Source organism: Melampsora larici-populina, assembly GCF_000204055.1.
Source record: "Melampsora larici-populina 98AG31 unplaced genomic scaffold MELLAscaffold_7, whole genome shotgun sequence".
In the NCBI taxonomy this organism is placed as follows: Eukaryota; Fungi; Basidiomycota; class Pucciniomycetes; order Pucciniales; family Melampsoraceae; genus Melampsora; species Melampsora laricis-populina.
This window is the reverse complement of record NW_006768771.1, coordinates 1724174-1747762: the sequence shown is the minus strand read 5'-3', so window position 1 is coordinate 1747762 and position 23589 is coordinate 1724174. Positions and strand designations below refer to the sequence as shown.

At 41.2% G+C, this 23589-nt stretch overlaps 3 protein-coding genes across 3 annotated transcripts; 2 read left to right on the top strand and 1 right to left on the bottom strand.

Annotated features, from left to right (window-relative positions):
- Window positions 1-934: 934 nt before the first annotated feature.
- On the top strand, window positions 935-1744 carry MELLADRAFT_103937 (uncharacterized protein; the record flags this gene model as incomplete). Its single annotated transcript, XM_007406883.1, has 2 exons — window positions 935-1369; window positions 1703-1744. The coding sequence occupies 2 exons, from the start codon at window positions 935-937 to the stop codon at window positions 1742-1744; spliced, it is 477 nt and encodes a 158-aa protein (XP_007406945.1).
- A 5485-nt stretch (window positions 1745-7229) lies between these two features.
- MELLADRAFT_103936 (uncharacterized protein) lies at window positions 7230-7661 on the top strand (the record flags this gene model as incomplete). Its single annotated transcript, XM_007406884.1, has 1 exon — window positions 7230-7661. One exon carries the CDS (start codon window positions 7230-7232, stop codon window positions 7659-7661), a length of 432 nt encoding a protein of 143 aa, XP_007406946.1.
- Window positions 7662-17069: 9408 nt separating this feature from the next.
- Window positions 17070-19244, bottom strand: MELLADRAFT_71174 (uncharacterized protein; the record flags this gene model as incomplete). Its single annotated transcript, XM_007406814.1, has 2 exons — window positions 17070-17533; window positions 17608-19244. The coding sequence occupies 2 exons, from the start codon at window positions 18873-18875 to the stop codon at window positions 17452-17454; spliced, it is 1350 nt and encodes a 449-aa protein (XP_007406876.1).
- Between the last annotated feature and the right edge of the window lie 4345 nt (window positions 19245-23589).

Below are 23589 nucleotides of genomic sequence, written 5' to 3'. Positions count from 1 at the left end.
GGTTTCAGGTCTATGAGACCAGCCAGGTCAACCTGCAAGATTTGACCAAAACAAAAAAACTGGAAGGTTGACAAATTTGGCTGGCCAAACTCAAGACCTTGGATAAGGTCAACCATAGCATCTGTATCAAAAAACTAGGTCAAAGGTAAACAAAGGCACTCTTGCCCACAAAAACCATGCACAGTCACAAGATTAACAAAACAGGAGCAACAACAAAAATCAGAGTCTATGGGCACAATCAAGCATGGCAAACCATTGAACAACTCCAAATTTTACATCCAAAAACTATGTACACTCACAACAGCATCAATCCATAGATAAAAACAAATATAACAAGACAAATTGGGTCAATCAAGCATGGCATCTCTTGGACCAAACCCATTTGTTGCACACAAATATCATCAACATGGACAAAATCACAAATGAGACAAATTGGATGGAATCAAGCATTTCAGACCTTGGTCCAAACCCATTTGTTGAACACCAAAACTATGTACAGACGCAAGAACAACATTTCATGGAAAACAACAATGAGAAAAATTGGAGGGGTTGAAGCATGTCAAACTTTGGGCCAAACACATCTGTTGATGGCATCTTCACACCAAAGGCACGACATGTGGAGAGTTTCCATTGGCATGGAACAAGGGTGACAGATGGGTAGAGTCTTCACATGTCACGAATGCGTGACAGGGAACACAACCCGCGGGGAGAAGTGGCGCATTCTAGGTTGAAGATTTTCAACCTCTTGACACTTCTCCTCAGCATCCGCGGATTGGCACTCTACGCTCTCTAGCTGTTGAATTTTTTTCTCTCTCTCTCTATTGCACGCTCATAATTTCTCTTTTTGATCAAAAATCATATATCAAAGCTCAACAATTCAATTACACATCGAAAGAAACACAAGTGGATAATAGAAGAAATTATTTTGCTGGAAATGGATAGTAATCAATTACAAGACCAGATAGACAAGAAGTTGAGAATGAATCGAGATGAAGAGAACAAAGCGAGCGGTGCTGGAGAAGGTGGTCCGCCTCCACAAGGAACAAATGAAACCCCCAACAAAGGAACTGGAGATGCGGAAGCCAGAGGTACAAATAATCAATTGGAAGATCCTGCCCAAGAATTGGCGACTCAACCTCCAACAAAGACACAACCAAAGGGCAAGGCAAAGGCAAAGGTGGTAGGCCCAATTCGAATCAAACCACTTACACACCAACAAGAACAGATCAAGCTGGAAGAAGAGAAAGAAGCGGTAGCCCAGTCTAGGTTACTCGAGGAGAAAATCACAAATGAACGAGCGGAGAAGCGGATAGAAGAGTTAGAGAGACTGTTGAGGGATAGAGAAGCAGACGAGTCAGGAGATGAAGAGGTCAGTGAAGTAGGAAATGGAGAAGAAGGAGATGAAGGAGAAAGAATAAAAGGAGTATGGGGAGCTTTGGAAGGAGACGGGAGTGGTACTCAACGGCATCAGCGGAATGATAGAGTGTTGGGAGGAGTAGTACTGGAAGAGCATCCTACACCGTGTCTGTGTAGGCTTTGCTAGTCAACAAGCACACACCAACTTCCTTTGTGCCTCAAAGGGAAGTCGTGCGCGCTTGTCAACGAGCAAGAACTACCCGGACACGGTGCTAGAGCCATTAAAGGTAAGCGATTAGATCCCTCCCCCCTCTATCACCAATTACCCACCATCTTCTCTTCTAAGGAAATGCTTCCACATGTGGAAATGCCTCTTGGAAGGAGATGAACGTAAAGAAAGGGATGGGATTAATAAAATTCTCCAATAGGAATGCCTCGTAAGAGAAGAACTAAAGACAAAGAACTGACTTACTGGTGTTTGTCCTGGTAGTAGAACCAGTCCTATTGACAGCTACAGAGAGAATGGCCAAATGGATGGATGATGAGATCAAGCTAGCGTTCCAGAACCATGATTGGAAGTTGTACAATGAGCTGGTGGAAGCTAGAAGAGAGTGGAAGGCGTTTCTAGGGAAGAAAGATCAAGGTGATGAGACCCCAAATCTAAGAAGAGGGTGGTAGATTCAGGTAAACCCCTATCCCATGTGTTAACCCCCCTCTTGAAGTACTGGGAGTCGGAGATGAGCAATTTGAATTGGTACATTCCTTTGTCAATCTTCAATCCGGTCTGGCTGTGTCAAGATATGAGCATGATGTCAACCAAATCGTCTAGAGCCAAGACAAAAGACACTGATTTGAACTCTTACAACGGATCACCACACCCAAACAAGTGGTGAACAACGGTCGCTCAGTGGCATTGACCAAAGAACCTCTTCATTTACGGTACACAAATATCGTTCTGGAAATTTCCAGAAGGTTTTTTCCAGAACGCCAGAACCCTTCGGGAAGCCTTCTGGCATTCTGGAAAAAACACAAATTCAACATAAACTCTCTGCTGCAGCCTGCTGCAGCTTCCCCACATACCCCGCCTAACAAACATGGATCAAGTGATCGACGACCATACTCCCACCTCCAGCCAACCAAGCAGCCCTCAAGAAAACCAAGTCATCACACCGTTCACCTTCCAAATTCACCCATCTTCTCTTCAGGCCTACCCATCAAATTTCAATTTGAACTCCGGATCACCAAACTTCTATACACAACCTATTCCTGCTACTGTAATTTCACCCTCTGCCTTTGGATCCTCCTTCAATTCGATGGCTTCTCTCTCTCAACCTATCAAACAACCAGTCTCATCAATTCAAAAGAATTCAAGAACTGCCAAGGCCAAAAAAGGTAAGGCCATGTCAACATCCACTCGCAAAGCCACCACCAGCAAAGTCCCGAAGTCCGATTCAAAAAGAAAATCCAAGAAACAAGATGCAGAAGAACCCAACAATAGTGTATCCACTCGAAAAGCACCAGTGTATTGGGAAGAGGAGAAAAATGAGAAGGGGGAAACTGCGATGAGTATTCTGTTGAACTGGATCACAACTTATGGTAATTGGACTCGGTACAAGGATAAGACTCTTGTGAAAAGTCATACGGTGGAGGAGATCATCGATTATTTAGCTCAGCATGGTTTTTATGGCCGAAGTGTCAAGAACGTGGAAGGAAAGGTGAGTCTCAAGACCGTAAAGCTTTTGAATCTCAACTGACACACATGATTTATCTTACAGGTTTCGGAACTCAAAAAAAAATTCATTTCGGGTCAGATGTGGCTAAATAGCACTGGTCAGGGTGTAAAGAATGGAATTGAAGCAGAGAAAGCAAAGAATGGCTGGACTGATGACCATCCAGAGTATTTGAACCATAAGAAGTGTTTGATACAGGGTGAGTGAATCCATCCTCAAGCACCCTTCTGAATCTCCGACTGATCATGTTTTGAATCAGATTATATTATCAAACACCACTGTAAATATTATTATGAGCTTGAGGATACAATGGGGACTCGAGACAAGGGTACTCGCCTTGATGGTGCAAGCAGTGCGGTACCAAACTCTGCTGACAATTCTTTAAAATGTTTGGGACTGTCATCAAGGCTGATCGAGGCCTCACAAGTCACTGAGAGTCCCGACCCAAACACTCGAATCGAAGATGATCACTCACAAGCTTCCAATGATGAGTACTATCGTCAGCTCACCGAGGAACAAAATCTGGAAGACAATTTCAACCAAGAAATTCAACGTGCTCTGAACGACAATTTTCAAAATGATGGTGAGTTTGTCTCTTGTAATTCATACAGTATAAACTAATGTTCATCTGATTTCATCTCTAAGAGAACCAAGTCAACCGAATCAAACACAGAATTTGTATCACGGTAGCTCGATCCAACCATCACAATCACACCGAACTCACAAACCGGGGGCTGAAACTCGAGTCAGTCAATTATTGAGTCAGCCAGACACCGAGTCAAATTCTTCAATCACTCGTCTTGAAGATGTCCTCATCAAGAGTGAACTCGAAAGCAATACAATGAAGGACGTTATGAAGGATTTGGCCAGTGCTTTGATGCCAAAAAAGGATTCAAAAACCTTATTAACTGAAGAACAGCAGTTAGAACAAGCACAGGTCGATGCAAAGCTCAAGATTTGTCAACTTGAAGCGGCTCGATTAGATGTTCAAAAAACGAAGCGGGCTATGGAACTCAAATTGGCAATGGCAAAAGGACAATTCATCAATCAATTTATGAAAGATAACAATGTTGCTTATGAACAAGCAAAAATAATTGCTGATGATTTATACAAGACTGTTGAAAAGACGTAAGGATATTTTCAATGTTCTATGCGATAGACTTCTTGACTGATTCTTTTGATTTATACTTAGGTCTGAAAACTGATCTAATCACTTACTCAAGTTTATAAAAAAACGGTATCGGTTTGCTCAGATTTGAGACAATTTTATTCGGTTTCAAAAGGTTCTTGTTTTTGAAGTTCAAATGTTTGTCAAGATGTACTTGTTGAAAAGTTTCAAATTGCTTTCAGAAGCTATGTAGACAAGATACCCAGTCGGTTTTCCTGGGTCTCTTCTCTACTCTTACCTAAATCGTTGTTTCACAAATACAAGTCTGTTAACAAAACAAGTCTTATAAAGAAAAATTATTTTCCTTCAGTTTCTTCCCTACTCTTACTTATATCGTTGTTTCACCAAATAAAATTAAGAAAAAAGTTATTTTCTATCTTTTACCTTTGTTGATTTGAAATTTATTGCTTGTTTTTGGTCATTGTTTGTGGTTTTGAATAACCAAAACCTTTTTGAAGTAGTATCATCAGTTTCTTATCAAAAAGGTGACCATAAATAAGGTCAAATTGAAAAATTTAAATTTGAGTGGCATTTTTTTTACAACAGAGTCGATTTGTGAAACTAAAACAAATTCAATCAAAGGTTTGAAAGCCAATAAACCAGTGAGAACGACTCAAAGTTGTGAATTTTAGTTCAACAGATAAGAACAATTCAAAGTTTTGAAATGTAGTGAAACAGATAGACAATTAATTAACCCCTTGGAGTCGCTATAAACTCAGCAAAAAGACCATCTCGCCTTGTAGTATCCTGCCTGAAATGATTAACATCAGTTGTTTGTCCAGAAGGTTGGTTTTGAGGAGGCCTTGCATTTCCTACTGAGTGAATCAGGCCTTCTTCAATTGATCCAAACTCGTCATGCCATTCTTCCCCACCAGCCTTTGAGAAATTATGTAGAATTATGCACGCACGGATCCACGCATTCGCCCTTTTCGCACTTGACACCCCACGTAAGATTATCCTGATTTCTTTTAAAGACTGGAATCTGCCTTTAAGCATACCAATACTTTGTTCGATAATGACCCTCCACTTAGATAATTCTTGATTGAATGCTTCTTGATTATCCCTCAAGCGGCGACCAACAGAGCATTTGAAAGGTGTGATTACATGGGGAGATAAGGTATAACCTGAATCTGCCAAGAGAAACTCTTCCTCGTTCATGAAATTGGCAGGATTCGTGAAGAGCTGGGTAGAAGTCAGTTAAACTCCATCTCATCCATTAAGCTTACCACAAACAAACTTACTAAAGAGGAGCGATAAACCCTTTGATCATGAGCCGAGCCACACCAACCAAGTTCATAGAATCGGATTGACTTGTGTACATCACACACTAACATCACATTGAAAGCGTAAAAGTTTTTCCGTGTCCAATAGTCCTCAGGATTCCTCACCGGCGCAAAAGCAAGTGGCATGAGAGTTCCATCCATAAATCCCACCGTATCTTTGAAAACAGTATCCTTCATTTTGGATTTCAGTTCTTGTCGTTCATTTTCTTTGGGCAAGAACACCCAGTCCTTTTCAATTTGAAGGATCACATAAATACATCGATTCGTCCAATTTTGGACACTACCTTCTAAACTAATTAATCGGATCAGTAAATAGAATCAATGTTTACCAAACAAGACAGTTCACTAACCTGAAATGTGAAACATATATGCCAAATGTGAAAGATCACCTCCGTTTCCCGAAGATCCCAGGTTCGCTAGAGCAACCAAAAGCTGCCATGGTACAGGGACTTGCTTGTGATGTGATTGGTTGTGAAATACACCACTCGATTGAATCAAATCGACTAATTTCCAAAATCGTTCCTCGCTCATTCGAGCCTACCAGTGAGAGTACAATATCCCTCATTAGCAGACACCAAGAGAAAACATCAGAAAGCAGACTTACTATACATATAAATGTATCACCGCCTTCCCAAAACCTTTGCGGAAACGCTGCGTTTCTTAAAACTTTGCGTTCGCGCGATCTCCGATCCTGAACATAGCGGGTTGAATTTAAAATTTTTAGAGCCTCTTCAAGCCGATCGAGTCCGTTTTGATTGATTTGACGTAGACGACGACCGAGTAGCACAAGCTTAACAGACTGTGCACTGGCCAAGTGGTATTCCAGCGCGGCCAGCAAAAACAGGTACAGTGGCTTCCTAGCCTCAAATCGATCATCGGCATCATGCTCATCATCTAAAACGGCCTCGGATTGTAAGTTTTGCTGAACGATGATTGCTTGAAGACACCAAAGGATGAAAAGGCTTTCAGAATTCCTCTTTTTCTGGAAAGCTAAAGTTAAAAGGTCTGTTTGTGACTGATTCTTCTTGTGAATTGCCAAGTGAATAGACCGTTTCAGAAGTCGACGTCGGCTTTTTCGAACCATTGCAGGAGGAAAGGCAGAGTTAAATTGAAATGCAAGACCGAGAAGTGCTGAGAGTTGAGAAAAGTGATGTGGGAGGGTGTTTGATGTGCGTGGTATGAGGTGTGTGCTAGCGGATGTGTGGTTGGGTTCAGTACTCAGGTGTTGGGCATTCTGGAGTTTGGGGCATTCAAAGTTCCAGAACGCCAGAACGCCAGAACACACCAAAAAAAAAACCTTCTGGCGTTCTGGAAAAAGTGTTCTGGAAATTTCCAGAACGATATTTGTGTACCACAATTGATCACCTTCTCCACTATGAACAAGAAGATGTTGCGGAAGCAATGACGAAACACTTTGAGAATGTGCTAGAGATCCAGAAGGAAAATGAAGATAGTTGGATGGTGGCATTCAGATATGATTTGGAGATGAGGCAGGTGTATATGACATTTAAAGTTGGACCTGAAGGGAAGATGGCAGACATCGGAGTGAGAGATGTTAGGGTCCTGAAAAGGGCTGAATGTGAAACGACTCAAAGGAACAATGACACGTACTTAGATAACCTGTATGCTTTTGGGGCGGTGAAGGCAATGATTGACCCGATTGACCAAGAGAATTAGGAGGGTAGGAAAGGGATGTGGTGTGATGCGTCAAGAGGCAAAGCAAAAGAGACAAAGTTGGAGAAGATAGAAGTGACCAAGTCAACCCAGTTGGTTAGATCAACCCTTTGGGCCCAAGCTAGGCACAATTCTCACCTACCAGCTCACCTACCAGCTGCACCCTCAATGTTCCCCTCATCAACACTCCCCTCGACATTCCCAGCAAACTTCCACACGACCGCACACTCAGCACCATCTGGATCGATCCCAACTGGACCAGCGGCTGATAGAGGTGGAAGTTTGTATAAGGGTAAGAATTTCATTAAGAACTTAAACAAGAGGAAGGCAGAAGGGTTTGGAGGAGGAGCAAATGGAAATGCAGGAAGTAGTGGGTGGAATAGTGGTAGGTGGACAGGAGCTAAGCAAGGGAGAGACAATGGATACAGGGATAGGAATCCAAGGAAGTGAGTAGATTTGTTTCATGAGGAGCAAGGGAAGGTCTGCGTACCAGAAAAGTCCCAAGAAAAGGTCATGAGAATCAAAGACAAGACAGAGGAAGAGAATGAAATGAAATGGAAACTAATTTGTGCCTGCTTGTTGTTCCCTTATCTCTGTTCCAACCCCCCTGATCCACTTCCTTCTAGCCCCCCAGCCCCAGCACCTAGGAAGGTCGCAAGAGTCATGAGAGCCAACCAAGAACTTCTTGATGAGCCAGACTTGTGTTGGCCGGACAAGGTGATCTGTGAGCTGAATATCCCAGAATGGCAGGCTCTGATGACCCAGTTTGAATTGATGGATGAGTGGGGAGACGTCTTAGAAAGTCTAAAAACGGGCTTCCATCAAGGAATACCCCATCACATGATTGGAGATAGACTGTGGTTTACACCAAGAAATCAAGAATCAGCAAACTTGGTCGGAGAGAAGATAGAGAGGAATATTAAGAAGGAAAAAGCAGAGAAGAAACTCTTTGGCCTGTTCACTCACAAACAAGTCCACAAAAGATATGGTTTATTTCGCTCAAATCCAATGGGCAGTGTAGTGAATAGTCACAGTACCTTTAGCAAACTCCTTCGTTGATAAACACAAATTTGAAACCACATGGGATGATTTCAATGAATTAGCGAACTTCCTGAAGAATAATAAAATTAAATGGGAGTTAGCAATATTTGATTGGGAAAAGGCTTATAGGCAAATTCTGACTCACCCATCCCAATGGAGGTTTCTATTGATCCCGGACTTCGAAGGGATGCTATGGGTAGATACAAGAGTGGGTTTTGGTGGAGTAGCTGGTTGTGGAACGTTTGGAAGAAAATTATGGTAAAAGCAATAAAGATACCAAAGATTTTTTGCTGGGTGGATGATAACCTGATTCTGCGAGAAGAAGGAAGTGGAATTAGGATGGAGTCAGTATTGAATCTTAGCAAGAAGATAGGAGTGAAAACAAACAATACAAAATTTTCAGATTTTGCGGAAGAACAGAGATACTTAGGTTTTATTTGGAATGGGCACGATAAAACCGTACAACTCCCAGAGGAGAAGCTTCAAGAACGAATTGACTCTGTTAAAGAACTCTTGGGTGGAGCGAAGTGGAAGAAAGGGAAGGTGGATAAATTCGTTGGTAGACTTGGCCACAGAACTTACATCCTCCCAGATATGAAATGTTACATGAAGGAGTTGTACGCATGGAAGGAGCCATGGCAAAACCCAAGTGCAGAAAGCGGAATCTCTCAAGCGGTGAGAGACAATCTAGAGGAGCGGCTGGCAGTCCTGACAATGTTTGAACACATGAGGATAATTCCTTTGGCCAAGGCCGTTGATATTGATTGGGTCGGAGACGCGTTGACATCATATGGAGTAGGCGTGAAAATTGGAGGTAACTGGGGTCGTTTTAGGCTCCTAGGTGGTTGGAATGAACTAGACAAACGAGGGGTGAAGCAAAACATCACTTGGATCAAGACAGTAGCGGTTCGGTTAGGGATCCTGATGCTAGCAAAGGGAAATGTTTCAGAGTGTGGACAGATAATACCACAACCAAAGCGGTGATGCACAATTCTAGGTCTAAGGACAGAGCAGTAAATGAAGAATGGAAACATATCCAGAAGTTACTTACCTTTGACCAATTAGCAATCAAACAACAGAGGGTCGGAACAAACAAGAACAAGGCCGACGTTCTATCTAGAGGATTCACAGCCAGCTTTGAATGGCACAACAAGGCAGTGGTAGATATGCCAATCGATCTACCACCGTACTTGAGGCAGGAGTAGGAGGGGACAATAGGAGAGAAGGAGGAGGAGGAGTCAATCAGTTTAAGAAAATCGAGAATCTTATTCAGGATGAGAACGGAGTAGAGAACTTACACATGAGCAGAGTACAACAGCTAATGGTAGTAGGTGGTAGTTGGTCTAAAGAGGTCTAAAGAGACCCTGATCCAATATAACTCGGCAATATCAAAACCACTTAGTTACACTAGAAGTAAGGGTCTGGAAAGGCACCAAATCTTACCTCTGACTGTAGAGAATGTGGAAGGTTTCATAGAGTGGGTGGCACCTAAACCAGAAGGAGTACAGTTGACAAACAAACCTTTCCCGGAGGCAAATCAGAAGGTGGTGAACTTACTTTTGAAGGCAGCCAAGATGATTGACGCAAAGACACCTCCGAAACCCCAGAAGAAAGCAGTCGAGATAAAACACCTGGCAAGCTTATTGAGGGGTATGAAGAGAGGCAATGAGGCAATGGACTTGTGCGTGACAGTGGCATTGGTGGCCTTCTGGGGAATGGCCAGGTTGGGAGAAATAGTACCGCTGAATCTGGAGAAGACAATCAAGTTGAAAGACATAGAGATGTCAAAAGACATGCAAGAGTTAACAATTGGTCTGAGAGGCGCTAAGACAGCAAAACCGGAGGAGATACAATACTTACAATTGAGGAGATTTAAGTCTTTACTAGACCCAGTAGGTGCAGTGGAAAGGTTGCTGGAGAAACACATCAAGAACGGCGCGGATGAAGATACATATCTGTTTTGGTATTATGATAAAGATGGAGTAGCAATAGCAATTGGTAAAAGTTGCTTGATGGGGTATCTAAGGAAGAGTTGGCAAACCGACGGCTTGATGGGGATAGCTGGACACTCGTTTAGAGTGGGCAGGGCCTCCTTTCTATGGAACCAAGGAGTATCTTTAGAGAAGATCATTGAGAAGGGAAGATGGAAGTCACGAGCTTACAAAAGATATCTGAGAAAGTTCAATGAGAGGGAGAATGAAGATGCAAAGTGGTGGCTGTTGAAAATGGGATCAGAATGAAATTGAATCCAATGGGAAAAACAATGCGCACAAACCTTCAGAGAGGTTATTAAACCTTATCAGAGTTTGAATGGGAGGAATGTTCCCGGTGAGAATTTGAGGTAGATCCCTGTACAGTGATGAGATCATATACTTGCAAGATTCTGAATTGGGAAATAGGGATTGCCAATTAGGCTAGGAGGCATGCATCTTGCCCAGAGTGAGTCTAGGCGAGCCCTACGGGGCGTAGGAGGGGGCATGCAGGCCTTGGGGCACAGGAGAGAATGGGTCCGAGCAAGCTTGGGAGCTCTCCAGCACTCCCAAGGTTGGGTAGGCTGGGACCGGACTCTCCGGTGGTCACAGGTCTGTCGGGCTTGTGGGAAGGCCGAACCCGGGGTTTCACAAGTCCAGGCTAATCCTGAGACAACCCCGGTCAAGGCCTCCCCCCATGAGCCCCCCCCACCCTAGCATGTACCTATTTAAATTGTAGGATGTGTTAGCAAGGTCTGTGATTGAAAGGATAATGCTTGCGAATAGAAATACAAGTAAATAAATAGACGTTAGATTTCCACACAAATGAAAGAGAGATGGAACACCAATACTATGTACAGTCACAACACAGTCAAAACATGAATAACAACCAAAGTTGTAGCAAATTGGTGAGATCAACTTATAAGATAAGTAATATGGTACTCTATCTCACTCATGAATACTTACTTCCTCACTATTCATACCATCCTTCTCATCATCTGCTGGTAAAAACAAGCTTGGGAAACCTTTGAACATCCTAGTTTTGCGGAATTTCTTGCATCTTCACAAACCCAAATGATATAATATCCTCCATCAACACGGGGTTGGAACCATGAGTTTCTTTGAAGAAGTACGGATTTGTTTGGCAAAGAAAATGCTTTGTTGAAGTTGATTCAATCTTGTGATTATAAGATTGGTAAATGATTGTTTGACCCAATCAAAGTTGCATGTCTCTCAAAATCCATTGAAACTGGATTATGATCTGTGTTGGAATTGGATGCAATCAAACACTTAAATAAAGGTATCTACATACTAGTGGTATGTTGAGTGAAGAAATCCTGTCTGATGCTTGATGTTTGGACCCAGGCCCCTGAAATTCAAATAGTTAAAGTAAGCAGTAGAACATTCCCTAACACTAAATCTGGAATCCCCCCCCAAAAGCACTGAAACTTGTAAAATAGTTTCAGCCTTTTGGCAAGAGGATACCAGATATAGTTAGAGCTTGAATCTGACTCCTGTTCTAAGGTGTAATCACAAGGATGACTTGGGGATTTCACTTTTGGCTGAACAAGCCCCATCTATTTATACTTTTTCACTTCCCCTATGACTTTCTGTGGTATCCTCTACCTTTTTTCATTGTTCCCCTTTTGCGTGTTTGGATTGTGCTTTTATTTGTGCAGTCTTGATACTGGAGTTTTGAGCTGCTGAGTCAGCACTCTTCAACTCTATTACCATGCTGGCCAATTGGAATTCAACCAGGCCTCGTGATATCCAGGCCACCAAGGAGTCAGACAGCTCAGCATCTACTTGCTGAGCAACTGGAATTGCTCCCCTCTCCCCCAAAAAAACATACCGCGCCTCAAGGCAACCCAAGTGCTCTCTGAGGTGCCCTTGGGTCAGAACAGGGCTTGGCCCTGTCTCAAGGCTGACCTGGATCACACAGGTCCGGGTCGCAGCCTTGCACCACGGGCATCTATTAGGTTCAATCATATGTGAAACTTGATTTTGTGACAGAGTTCACAATAGGTCTCAAATTTGGATTGAAAACTATTAAAATCAAAGGTCCCCTCCTTGCCTTTAATAGGTTTCAATCCAGAGATTGAGACTTATTGTGGACTTGGACACCATAAATTTACCACAGTCAACACTAGATTGTCCTTTAGGACAGGTTTTTATATACTATGAGTGGTGTGGGGGTGGCCTCTGAAGAAATGAAACAGTCCAAAGCAATACACCATTGCCTTACACTTCTCAGGGGCAAGACCATCTAGGAGACTCAGGATTTGCTGCACTGGGCTGGTGATGAGCAGGCCTCAATAAATTATTGGAGCATAGAAGTGCCTTTGAGATTCAAGAGAGATGTAGAAAGAAGTTGCCATGAGAAGGTTGTGGGGTGAGAGTATGGTATGACTAGCAGTGGCACAGAGGAGAAGATTTTCCCTAGGCTCTGCCACAATCTGATTGCCACACCTCTGCAAGGGACCTTTCACTCTACTACACTCATGTGCATATATAAAAACTATTCTATAAACACCCAACTCCTATCTACTCTTCTTACCAAATTCATTTTGACATAGTTTCTACAAAAAAATCAATTCTTTTCTCATTTTCTTGTTTTCCAGAACATTTCTGTTTCATCTTCTGAAGATTCTGATCCCTTTTAGGTGGTGGGTGGATTCAAAAAGGGAGAGAAGAGACAATGTCTGAAAGAATTGGAGTGGCAGAAAGATCTCCTATCACAAGTGTGAGATATCTTGGGAGTAGGTAAAAGCTTGGTGTGTTGGAAAAAGGGAAAAGGATTCAAATGTAAGATTTATTTTCTTGTTTTACCCAGTCTATGCACCAGGAAAAAAGGTTATCCTCAGTAGAAGGATAACTTCCCCAAAACATCCCTGTTTGGTATCACCAATGTGTCTTGGAATACAGTGGTACTGTCATGCCTTTGGGTACCGCTTCACATCCAAGATGAGTCTGTGTATCTATCAATTCTCTAAATCTATATGTATGCTATAATGTCTCTTGGTATTTCAAACAGGATGTAAAAAACTCACCATGTTGCAGTTAATCTAAAAGAAAGGAAAAATTTGAGGATCAAAAGGACAACCAATTTACAAAGCTGTACACACAAAGAGTTTTCACAAAAAAAGTCAAACAAAATGGAGTTAGACAAAAAATATGTTGGGTTTGGGTGAAAGGATAGGCTTCACCAGTGGCAATGCACACTAGTTCAAACAGGCTTGGAGTGAAGGTCTTCTGTTTGTTGGGTTGGTAGTTAGACCAGGTGGAGCTTATTGTCATGTTTTGCTACGTAAAGACCTTGGAAGCTCCATTTGGTGGTACTAGCAATAAAACACAAAAATATGGCAAGGGTTTTCTGGCTATCATGTGGTGGAGAGGGAGGTAAGGAATTCAATGGCTTGGTTTTGGTGGTGGTTGAGGCTACAATGTAAGTCTGATAATTGGTATACTTGTTGGGTTGACAAGCAAGTGGACCTTTCAATCTACAAGGCAATTGCAAATATTGAGTGAGCAAATGATAAAGTAAATGAGGACCAAGAGTGTATGTGTTTTAAATGATGTTCAAGCCCTTTTTGAGCACTTCTTGGCTATACTCAAGTACAATACAGAGCAGTAACTTGTCCAAATTGTAGGTTCAGGCTGATTGCAGCACTTGAGCTTTGAAGAGGCCGATTGGAGTTGGTCTACAGTCAAACCTGCACAAACACATAATTTGGGTGGAAGACTTTTGCTATGCATTTTGATGGGTTATGCATTTCTGTTGTCAAATTTGGCAGTAAAAAGCATCAAGATTCTGGATTTTTCCTATGCATTATCACGGGTTAAACTTATGCACCTGCACAGGGATGCATTTGCGCGGGTTTGACTGTATTTTTTTTGGTGTGTTGAGGTGGAGAAGTAGTGTTCTGCATGTGCCGCACCCCACCTGTGGTCCTATTTGATGGTAGTTTGTCAGATCAGGAATGTCTTGTGCTTCTTGTTGGTCTTCTCTGTCACTATGGTCATCCTGTTGGATATCTTCTGTGTGATCTGTGTGTTTGCATACTTGCTTGTCAGGTCATGGAATCTGATCAAGATTTGCCCTGGGCTTGTTGTCCTTGAGGGCAAAAGTGTTCTAAAGCCTTTGTTGACTCAAATGTGAAACATTCTAGCTGGTGATTTTTTTTCTGCAGTCTAGCCCAGCATGCACATGACACCGCGGGAATTAACTCGTTTGAAACCCGAATGAGTGAAATTTCGGTGTCCGGGTTCAAAATTTCCCCGAATCAAGAAACTCGTTCACAACTCGTTTGAAACCCGAATGAGTGAAATTTTGGTGTCCGGGTTTGAAATTTCCCCGAATCAAGAAACTCGTTCACAACTCGTTTGCAATAGGTTTGCCAATTTCCCTTGGGCTGTACTCTGTACTCTGCTGGCCCCGTGTATGTACAGTCACATGATACAACAACAAACCCTTTCACCATTCCTCACCTTCACCTTCATTTGTCAAGCCTTGATCAACCATGAAAAAAGAAAGGAGTTGGGTGGGGACATGATGAGGGGTGAGATACTTGAACGGTTGGAATTGGAGGTTTTGAAAGTGCTGTGTATGTGTATGTAGTACTGTCGTTCCCAAAATGCTTGCCACATCGACCATTTTTCAATCGAGCTGGCGGTCCGTGCGCGCTGTCAGAAACAGACAAGAGAAGTGATCACGCAAGAGGAAAAGAACCTCCCTGTCACAAGATTCCATAGCCTTGAAAGAGAGAGGGAACCCTCTTTTTGGAAACCCCGACATGAGAATTTTTCCTCTTTTCCTTGCCCTCTTCCTCTTCCCATTCATCATCCACATCATCACATCATCAATTTCAAGAATCTCGTCAAATACGGTCTCGAACCACGTATAGCTTTTGATCTCATGTACTACGCCAGAGATTATTACATACAATGATTTAGAAAAAGAAAATTGCGAACAAGCTTTTCAGGACCGCCATCAAAGCAGCACTTCCCGGTTCCAACAACCTCCATATCTCATTCGATTCAGTCAACTCCAAACCACTGAACAGATTCGATTCCCTGTGCTCAAAACTCCCAAGAACCGTGGTTTTTTTCACTTACACTTAAAATCATTAATAATGGTATCAAATCTCAAGTCCTTGTGATACAATTTTTGATTTTTGATTATCGTTTTAAAGAGTTTTTAACTTCGCAATAAACACTTGAATGGAAATGAATTTGTTTGCTCAATTGTTGGTTATGGGCTCTTTGACTTCACCTTTGATCTTGTGTCGAGTAGAAAGTTTTGCTGAAAATCGTGTTGAAAAATGATCGATCGATCATTTATCTTACAAAAGAACTTGTAATTTATCTTGTAATTCAAAGATTCCATCAATTTTGGATTGTCATTGAAATACAAATGTGGATGGTCTTCTTTTTCAAAATGTTTATCGATCGATTTTGAATTTGCCTTGTTATTCAAAAGTTCAATCGATTTTGGATTGTCATTGAAATTAAAATGTGATTTGTCCTCTTTTTATAAATTTTAATCGATCGTCAAAACGAGAAAGTGATAGATATGTTTCTCCAAGTTTGTCAATCAATTGGCGAGTTCTTAACATCAAACTTGGTCCAATGTTATCAAAGCTTTGAAACATTTGATAATAGACCTAAAGTCAAAGGTTTTCTCATCTTTATGAAGATGATCGGAAGCTTATATATATCAGTTCTCAAGCCAGACGAGAAGAAGGACGTATGTTGATTTTATGATATCAAAAATTCAAAGAGCTTGTTATTCTTTAAGAGATGAAATTTTACAAAGTTTCTTCTTCAAATGAAAATTGTTGGTCGTTTGTTATCACCAAAAAGAAACAAGGTAAGGAAGACATGCGGTTGATTGTTATCAAAAACATGAATCAAGGTTATCCAACGATTTTACAAAAAGAAAGAAGCATTTCCTTGTGCGGAACCCTCATCCCGAGTAGAGAGAACAGTTTTGTAGAAATCTGATCGGTTAAAATTGAAATCAAGACTAATTATCAAACCTCGAGTTGAGTTGATCCCAGTAGTGAGAAGTCGTGTATCCACTGTTTGCTATAGCTATACCTGGTTCGAGACCGTATTTGATGAGATTCTTGAAATTGATGATGTGATGATGTGATGATGTGGATGATGAATGGGAAGAGGAAGAGGGCGAGGAAAAGAGGAAAAATTCTCATGTCGGGGTTTCCAAAAAGAGGGTTCCCTCTCTCTCTTTCAAGGCTATGGAATCTTGTGACAGGGAGGTTCTTTTCCTCTTGCGTGATCACTTCTCTTGTCTGTTTCTGACAGCGCGCACGGACCGCCAGCTCGATTGAAAAATGGTCGATGTGGCAAGCATTTTGGGAACGACAGTAGTGTACTCGAGGGAAATCGGCGAACGTAATGTTAACGAGTTGTGAACGAGTTTCTTGATTCGAGGAAATTTCGAACCCGGACACCGAAATTCCGCTCATTCGGGTTTCAAACGAGTCAATTCCCGCGGTGTGATGTGTGCTTGTCCTGGAATAGGGCTTGATGTGTTGGAGAGGCCTGGTTCCAGCATGCTAGTAGGAGATGGTGTTGAATTGATTGTTGAGGACATGAATCTGTAATGAGATTGGCCATGTCCATACTTGTATGAGATGGTAAGATCTGGCTGGCTTGCCTTTCATACAATTCTGCTGACTTCAAGCTTGATGAGCTGTTCTCTAATGCTGCTACAACTTTTTCCGCCATGCCTCCATAGCCTTCCATTGTGCACATCTCCAGAAACCTTGCATAAATTGACCAACCATTCAAAAACAGATGTGTAGCATGTAGCCTATTCTTTGGTAAGGGGTGTAAGTCCTATGTATGAATTTGTTGCAGGTTGTGGAATAACGAATGTAAAAGAAAATCACAAAATTGCAATCATTCTAGAAAAATTTTAAAGTTGAATGATCCAAAAAAAGAAAAACAATTTACAAAGTCGTACACAAAAAAAAAAGGTTTTTACAAAAAAAAATCACACAAGCAACATGACAATATACAAAAAAAAGAGAAAAACAAAATAGGCAGTCATGATACTTACATATTTCGAAAAGAAAAGAAAACAATGTAAAAGGTAAAAACGAAGTGATGAAAAAAAAGGATTAAGTTAAGAAATCTTTTTATGAAAACAGGTAAAAAAAGATTAAACTCGGTTTGAAAGTTAAAGAGAAACACAAAAAAAACGATCAAATTTCATGAATCAATCTACTTTGACGAGAAACAGGTCTAGAATTTGGAGCCGAATTTGAAAAGAATTGAGGTTGAGCTCTACATCAAAAAAAGGAAAGAAAATCAATTAGGTTCATGCAATAATCATCGAAACAAGACAAAAAAAGACTAACTCCATAGGATAAGGAGAAGGACCTCTTAAAAGTTTCATTAAATCATCCGAAGAAGTAAGTGATCCATCTGGAATAATACTCAATCTGTTTGAAGAATAACTTGAACGTTTATCCATATTTCGAAGTGTAGGTCTTTGAAGTTTACTGAAATCTTGATCTTGATGTAAACTAGTTTGAGTAGATAGAGGTGATGAATTGATAGGTGAATAATTTGATAATGGTCTACTGTGTCGTTTGTGATTTGAAAGTTCCGTGTAACTTGAACTTGTCGGTAGTTTTTGAAAACTGTTTCGGTTTCGAGTTCCTACTCCTGTTAAATTTATAATTGGTTGATTAGGATTTAATGAACTTTGTGGGGTGAGATGAGGTTCCGATCCCAAAGTTTGTGAATTGAGTCCCATTTCATTGAAATTCGAAGTAGATTTAACTCGTTCTGACTGTACATTTTCTTGATCGATTTGTTTTGTTGGATCTGGTTGCTCTCTTTGAGAGATCATATCAAGTTTATCAGTTGATTCGTTCGATGATTTCTTGTTAATTTGCATCAAAGTACTACTTTTACTCATTCTTTTCCAAAACGAATTAGATTTCGAAGCTTGAGGACGAAGTTTGGTATTCAATTCATCCAAATCTTTCGAAATTAGCTCATCTTTAACTCGACTTTGAGATGTTGGACGTTTCGTGTTCTTTGTAACTTTGAATGAATGTGTAGAATCATGAGAAGGAACAGAAGTAGCAGTAGGACTAGTAGGAGAAGAAAGTTCACTAGATGAACTATCGTGATGAGAATGATTTGGGTTTGATAGATGTGATAAATGTGAGGTTGAAGAAGAGTTGATTAAATGAGAACTAGTTTCAAGATGATCAGTGTGATGAGGAATATGAGAAGATTTGGCGGTCACAGGAGTAGAAGGAGCAGTTCTGGAGATATTAGTGATAGTAGGAACAACTTTAGACGTCAGAGAATTAGTGTTGAGTGATAAGCTTGAATGATTGTGAGATGATGATAATGGTGGTAATGGTAAAGTTGATGAATTCAAATGTTCTTCTACAAAATTAGAACTCAGGATAGGTTGATTTGAGATTGGAATTGGAATTGATGATGGCTGTGACTGTGATGTGATTGTATGCTTCTTTGAGAATGGTTTTCTGTTTGAGTTGGATGGATTTCGTTTGATTGGATTTGATCGACTTGAGTTAGTTTTTTTACAATTTGATTTTTGATTATAATGTGAACGAAATCTTTGAATGATTGAATTGAATGCCATTTTGTTATTTGAGTTGTTGTGTTGATGGTGAATTATTGATGTTATTGATAATCCAGTGTAATCTGATGGGTTTGGAGAAGAAAGAAGAACAAAGAGATGAATTTGGAATTAAGAACGTTCTATTTCTATTTCTATAAGAGGTGAATCTGTTTGTTAATCACAAATGATAAGTTTTGTATGAACAAATTGATGGATTTGACTTTAAAGTGGCATGTACCTAATCGAATGAATTTCTTAAAATGGTAAATCAAAGTCAAACACTCAAAATCGAATCTTCAATTCTCTAGATATCTTCTAAGAATGGAAGCCCTCTTAGAATCAGAGTAGATCTTATTGGATTGATTTATCTTCGAATGATATGTAAAATTGAGAAGGATCTTGAGGAAAGAAGAGAAATTACCAAAGTCGTTGAAGGGAAAAAATAAATTCAAAACCAAGTGGTGCGTAGTAAAGCTTTCGGTTTGAACCTCGGTTTTCCGTAGAGACAGTCTTCCTTCATTCAAACCAAGTTACCGTTAAAGATCATGATGAATCCAATCTTGATTGTTTTTCATTTATCGGTTCTTATCGGTTGCGTAAGTGATAGTCTTAGAGATAAATGATTTTTGAACTTCACTTCGGTTCGTATGATCGAGTCAATCAGCTTATACAAATCAAACTAAGCTGGTCTAATCTAGAAACTGAATGGATTGATAATCATTCTCATATCTCTCTTTCATTTGGAAATTGTTCAGATACGATTTGAGCGAAATAGAACTCTTGAAGTGTGTGATCATATAAGTTCCATGGTCTTGGTTCCGGAATACAAAATCAATGGTTTAGAAAGCTTGGCAATGGATTGACACATCATGGCGATTGACGCAAGAACTTTTTGACCTTGTTAAGCTAGCAACATCGTCTTCTTCAATGGATCTAGAAAGAAGGATGAATTGGAAGTTAACTCTAGCTAGTTACTCCTTGTATCTAGTTAGTGCCGACCTGTGCCGACCTGTGCCGATGGCAAGGTGAAATACTCATAGGACCCGCTTACCAAGCACAAGATGGATGACACAGCCGTTCCAACCGCTTTCCCGCCTCCATAGTTTGCAGGAAAGACAAGCTTTCCCATCTAGTGAAGCTTAATCTTGAGCTTAACCTTCTTTTCTTTTTTCGATCCACCCACCATCCCAGTACGCTACGACCGAGTTCTGCGGGTCTTTCAGGCACTTGCCAAACCACGCAGGGTCATAGCAATAGCACGGTGACGGTGCACCCTGCAATGGCCCCAGCACGCCTCATGGCTCATGCACCCCCAACAGTACTCTTGACTTAGGCTAGCCTAATTAGGGTAGCATAAGTCTGAGAGCCCAAAGATACATATATGTAATTTTTTTGTGTAATTCAACTTTGGAAAATTGCATTGGAATGCCATCATCAAGCTCTAGAGTATTTCAGCCTACGTAGGTTGGCTGCTTTTTATTACACCAAAATCACTTGCAGCAACCAGTTTCTAGGATTTTGAGCATGATTAGATCAAGTTGATTTTTGATACATGGCCATGTTGATGATTTTGACTATTGAGGGAACACAAATATTTTCCTGGGAATATCCAGACAACTTTTTCCAGAACACCAGAAACCTTCTGGTGTGGAAAACACACAATGTGAGCCTTTTGAAGTTGCAGAACTCCAGAATGTCAGAACACACCAAAAAACAACTTTCTGGTGTTCTGGAGAAAGTTGTCTGAAAATTTCCAGCAATGTTTGTGTACCCTAGGTATGTACATCAGTCCAAATGAGATGAATGAAATGAGAGACATCAATCTTGTGAAAATCTCCAAATTTGGCTAGAGATTCTGACCCAAGGCTTGTTGAGTCTTTGAAAAAAATGTTGCACTTTTTTTGATCTTTGTTTGCCAGCTGACACCATAAATACATCATGAAATGGAATCAAAAGCCACAATCCTTATAACCAAAAGCTCTTCTTTCCCAAACTAAATCATCATTCTGCCTCAAAACATCAAATTCTTTGCACAATGTAAGTCCATTTGCCCCAAAATGCTTGAATTATCCAAAAGAAATTTGGATGCTGATACCAGTTTTTTTCAGACATGATTTGGCTAATGGATGTCCACCATTCTGATCTGAGATTATCCAAAAGAAATTTGGATGCTGATCCCATCTTTTCACAGAAATGATTTGCCTAATTTTTGAAAATTTTCTTTTCTGTCCACTCTCAAAGCTATCTTTTAGGTATACATGTTTTATCATTACATGTTATGTGATTTTGCAATCACCATCCTTGCTCTTACCTTGCCTCGTGGTGAGGTAAGCGTGGTATGGGAAAGCACCCGAAGGGGGCCTTGAGTTTGGTTTTCTAAAACCAAACTTTTGGTTCCCTTAAACCAAAAGCTTAGTTCGACGAAACCAACAAGTTGGTTTGTGTTCCCAACTTGTTCGTTTTCAACCCACAAGGTCACCTCTGTGCCCTGATTGAAAGGATGGCTTCGTTAGCAATTTTGTAGGGTGGGGGGGAAGGTATCTAAAAATTATAGGCTAAAAGATGTTGATCAAGAATGTACTTCTTGAATCAAATACTTTGAAGAAGCTGTAGAGGAATTTCTTACGAAGTTAGGAAAATTTTGTATATTTCCTCTTTCGACTTCGTAACAATATTCGTGACATGTGTATCCCATGTTACCTAGTGAAATGCAGCTAGTGGACACTTGCACCAATGCGTGCCTTTATTGGTCCCACACAATATAATCTCAAGCATATTTCAGTGTTTAGATGACTCCAAAAATATTGAGTGCGGCTAACACCGGTCGAAGTGAAGGCTTCAGATGCCTTGCTGACCGGTTTGAAGTTCTGAGTCTTAGCAACACCTGAAGCGCTCAGCTACAAAAAGCGGTGGCGGGGCGGCAGCGGAGCGGACCGCCCCGCCACCGCTCAAGACATTCCCGGGTAGCCAGCATACCCGATCCGCTTGCGCTCTCACCGCCAGATTATTCTCAAAGCGGATCGCGAATTTAGCGAGGCGCCATAAAGTTCCGCCTCGCAGGACCTGCATAGAGCGGTATGCAGCGATCTATGTACGCGGCCTGATTGACGCGAATCTTGATTGATATCAGTCACATCAGGCTGCATTTCCACCCCAACGAACATCTCGAATTCATTCTCGAATGCCTCGCAGGTCCACCAAACACCTCCCAAATCTCTGGAATACGCCAAGACCGATGTTTATTCACCCTTGTACCCATCAAACACCCCATATCCATCAGTCAACAAAGGCCTTTGATCTCAACTTTTCTTCGATATGTCAATGCCCTCAAGTTAGATTTGATTTCTCATCTTTGAAGGCCAACAAGACGACATTACCCTCTTTCCTTATCCTTATAGTTTCTTGTGCCGGCCGATCAGACCCTGTTCGAGTCTATATAAGGTGAGCTCTCGTTCTCTTTCTCATTCTTCCCTTTTCCTTAGGCAAATCGTCACCAATATATATTCTTATATCATTGAAAACTGACTTATTTGTCAACTTGTTATCTCTTTTGATATCTTTTTCGATTGATATCTTTTTCGATCATCGATTTTATTATCATTAAAAATAAACATTAGAATCATCACAATGTCTCAATCCGTATCTAGTCTTGCTCCTTCATCGCGTTCTGGTCCTAGTCTTCGTCCACGTAGCCCAACCGGTCCTAAACCTGGTTATGTTATTCAGTCCCCCGACTCGCGACTGTCTGTTCATCGACCTTCAAGTGAAAGCGACTTACCTAATATGGATTCGGATCTTTATGATCCCAATACCAACTCAGGTCTACCGGACTCTGATTCAGTTGTTGAAGTAACTCAAGCCGAAGACTTTCTCAAGGTTCTCTCGAAGAAGAAAAAGAAGAGGTCTCCAGCTCGAGTTTTGAAACACAAGGTCAGCTCCAAGACTCGTGCCAAGGCCAAGCCCAAGGGTCGTCCACGAGGTTCTGGTGCCTCTGAAGGCTTGCCCCAAGCACCAGTCAAGAAGCCTAAAAAGGCCATTGTACCCGTAAGTCCTCTTTCCCAACCCTTGTGTTATCAGTGAGACTAACATTTGTCTTCTCTATTTTCATTTTGTTCTGATGACTGTAGGTCGGGATACCCGACTGTGTTGATGTCAACCAGGACTCAGATGTCGAGGAGATCAAAACCGAGGGGGTCAAGCGCCACAAAGGTCGGCTTGCCATTTTGTTGGAGTACTTTTGTCCTCCAGTTCATGTCAAAAATGAGGTAGGTTTCCACTCGATCTTAGTTTTTCATTTCCATATTTGCTTTCTAACTTCTTTATTTAATCATTTTTCCCTTCATTCATTTTCCTTTTTTTTTCTAGACTGGAGACGATCCCCGAGGATACAGATGTCGTTGGTGTTCGGTTGTGTTCATCCGAGGCTTCCGTACCTTCTACAACCTCTACGCTCACCGGGATGGCAGTAAGGGTAGATGCTGCTGCCCTGATAGATCTCGTGCCATCAGGGCAGGATGTGTTCTTCCTCTCACTTGGGCTCAGGAGCAAGCAGCCTTGGCTTCGAACCAACCAAGCGGTCAAATGACACTCGACTCGTTTCTCTCATCGTCAACCTTCAGTGTTGACTTATGCAACACGGTATTGGTGATGTGGATAATGAAACATGCCCTTCCATTCAACCGTTTCTATGACATTCCCCTACGTGCTGCTTTCAAACTTGCTAATCGACGCGCCG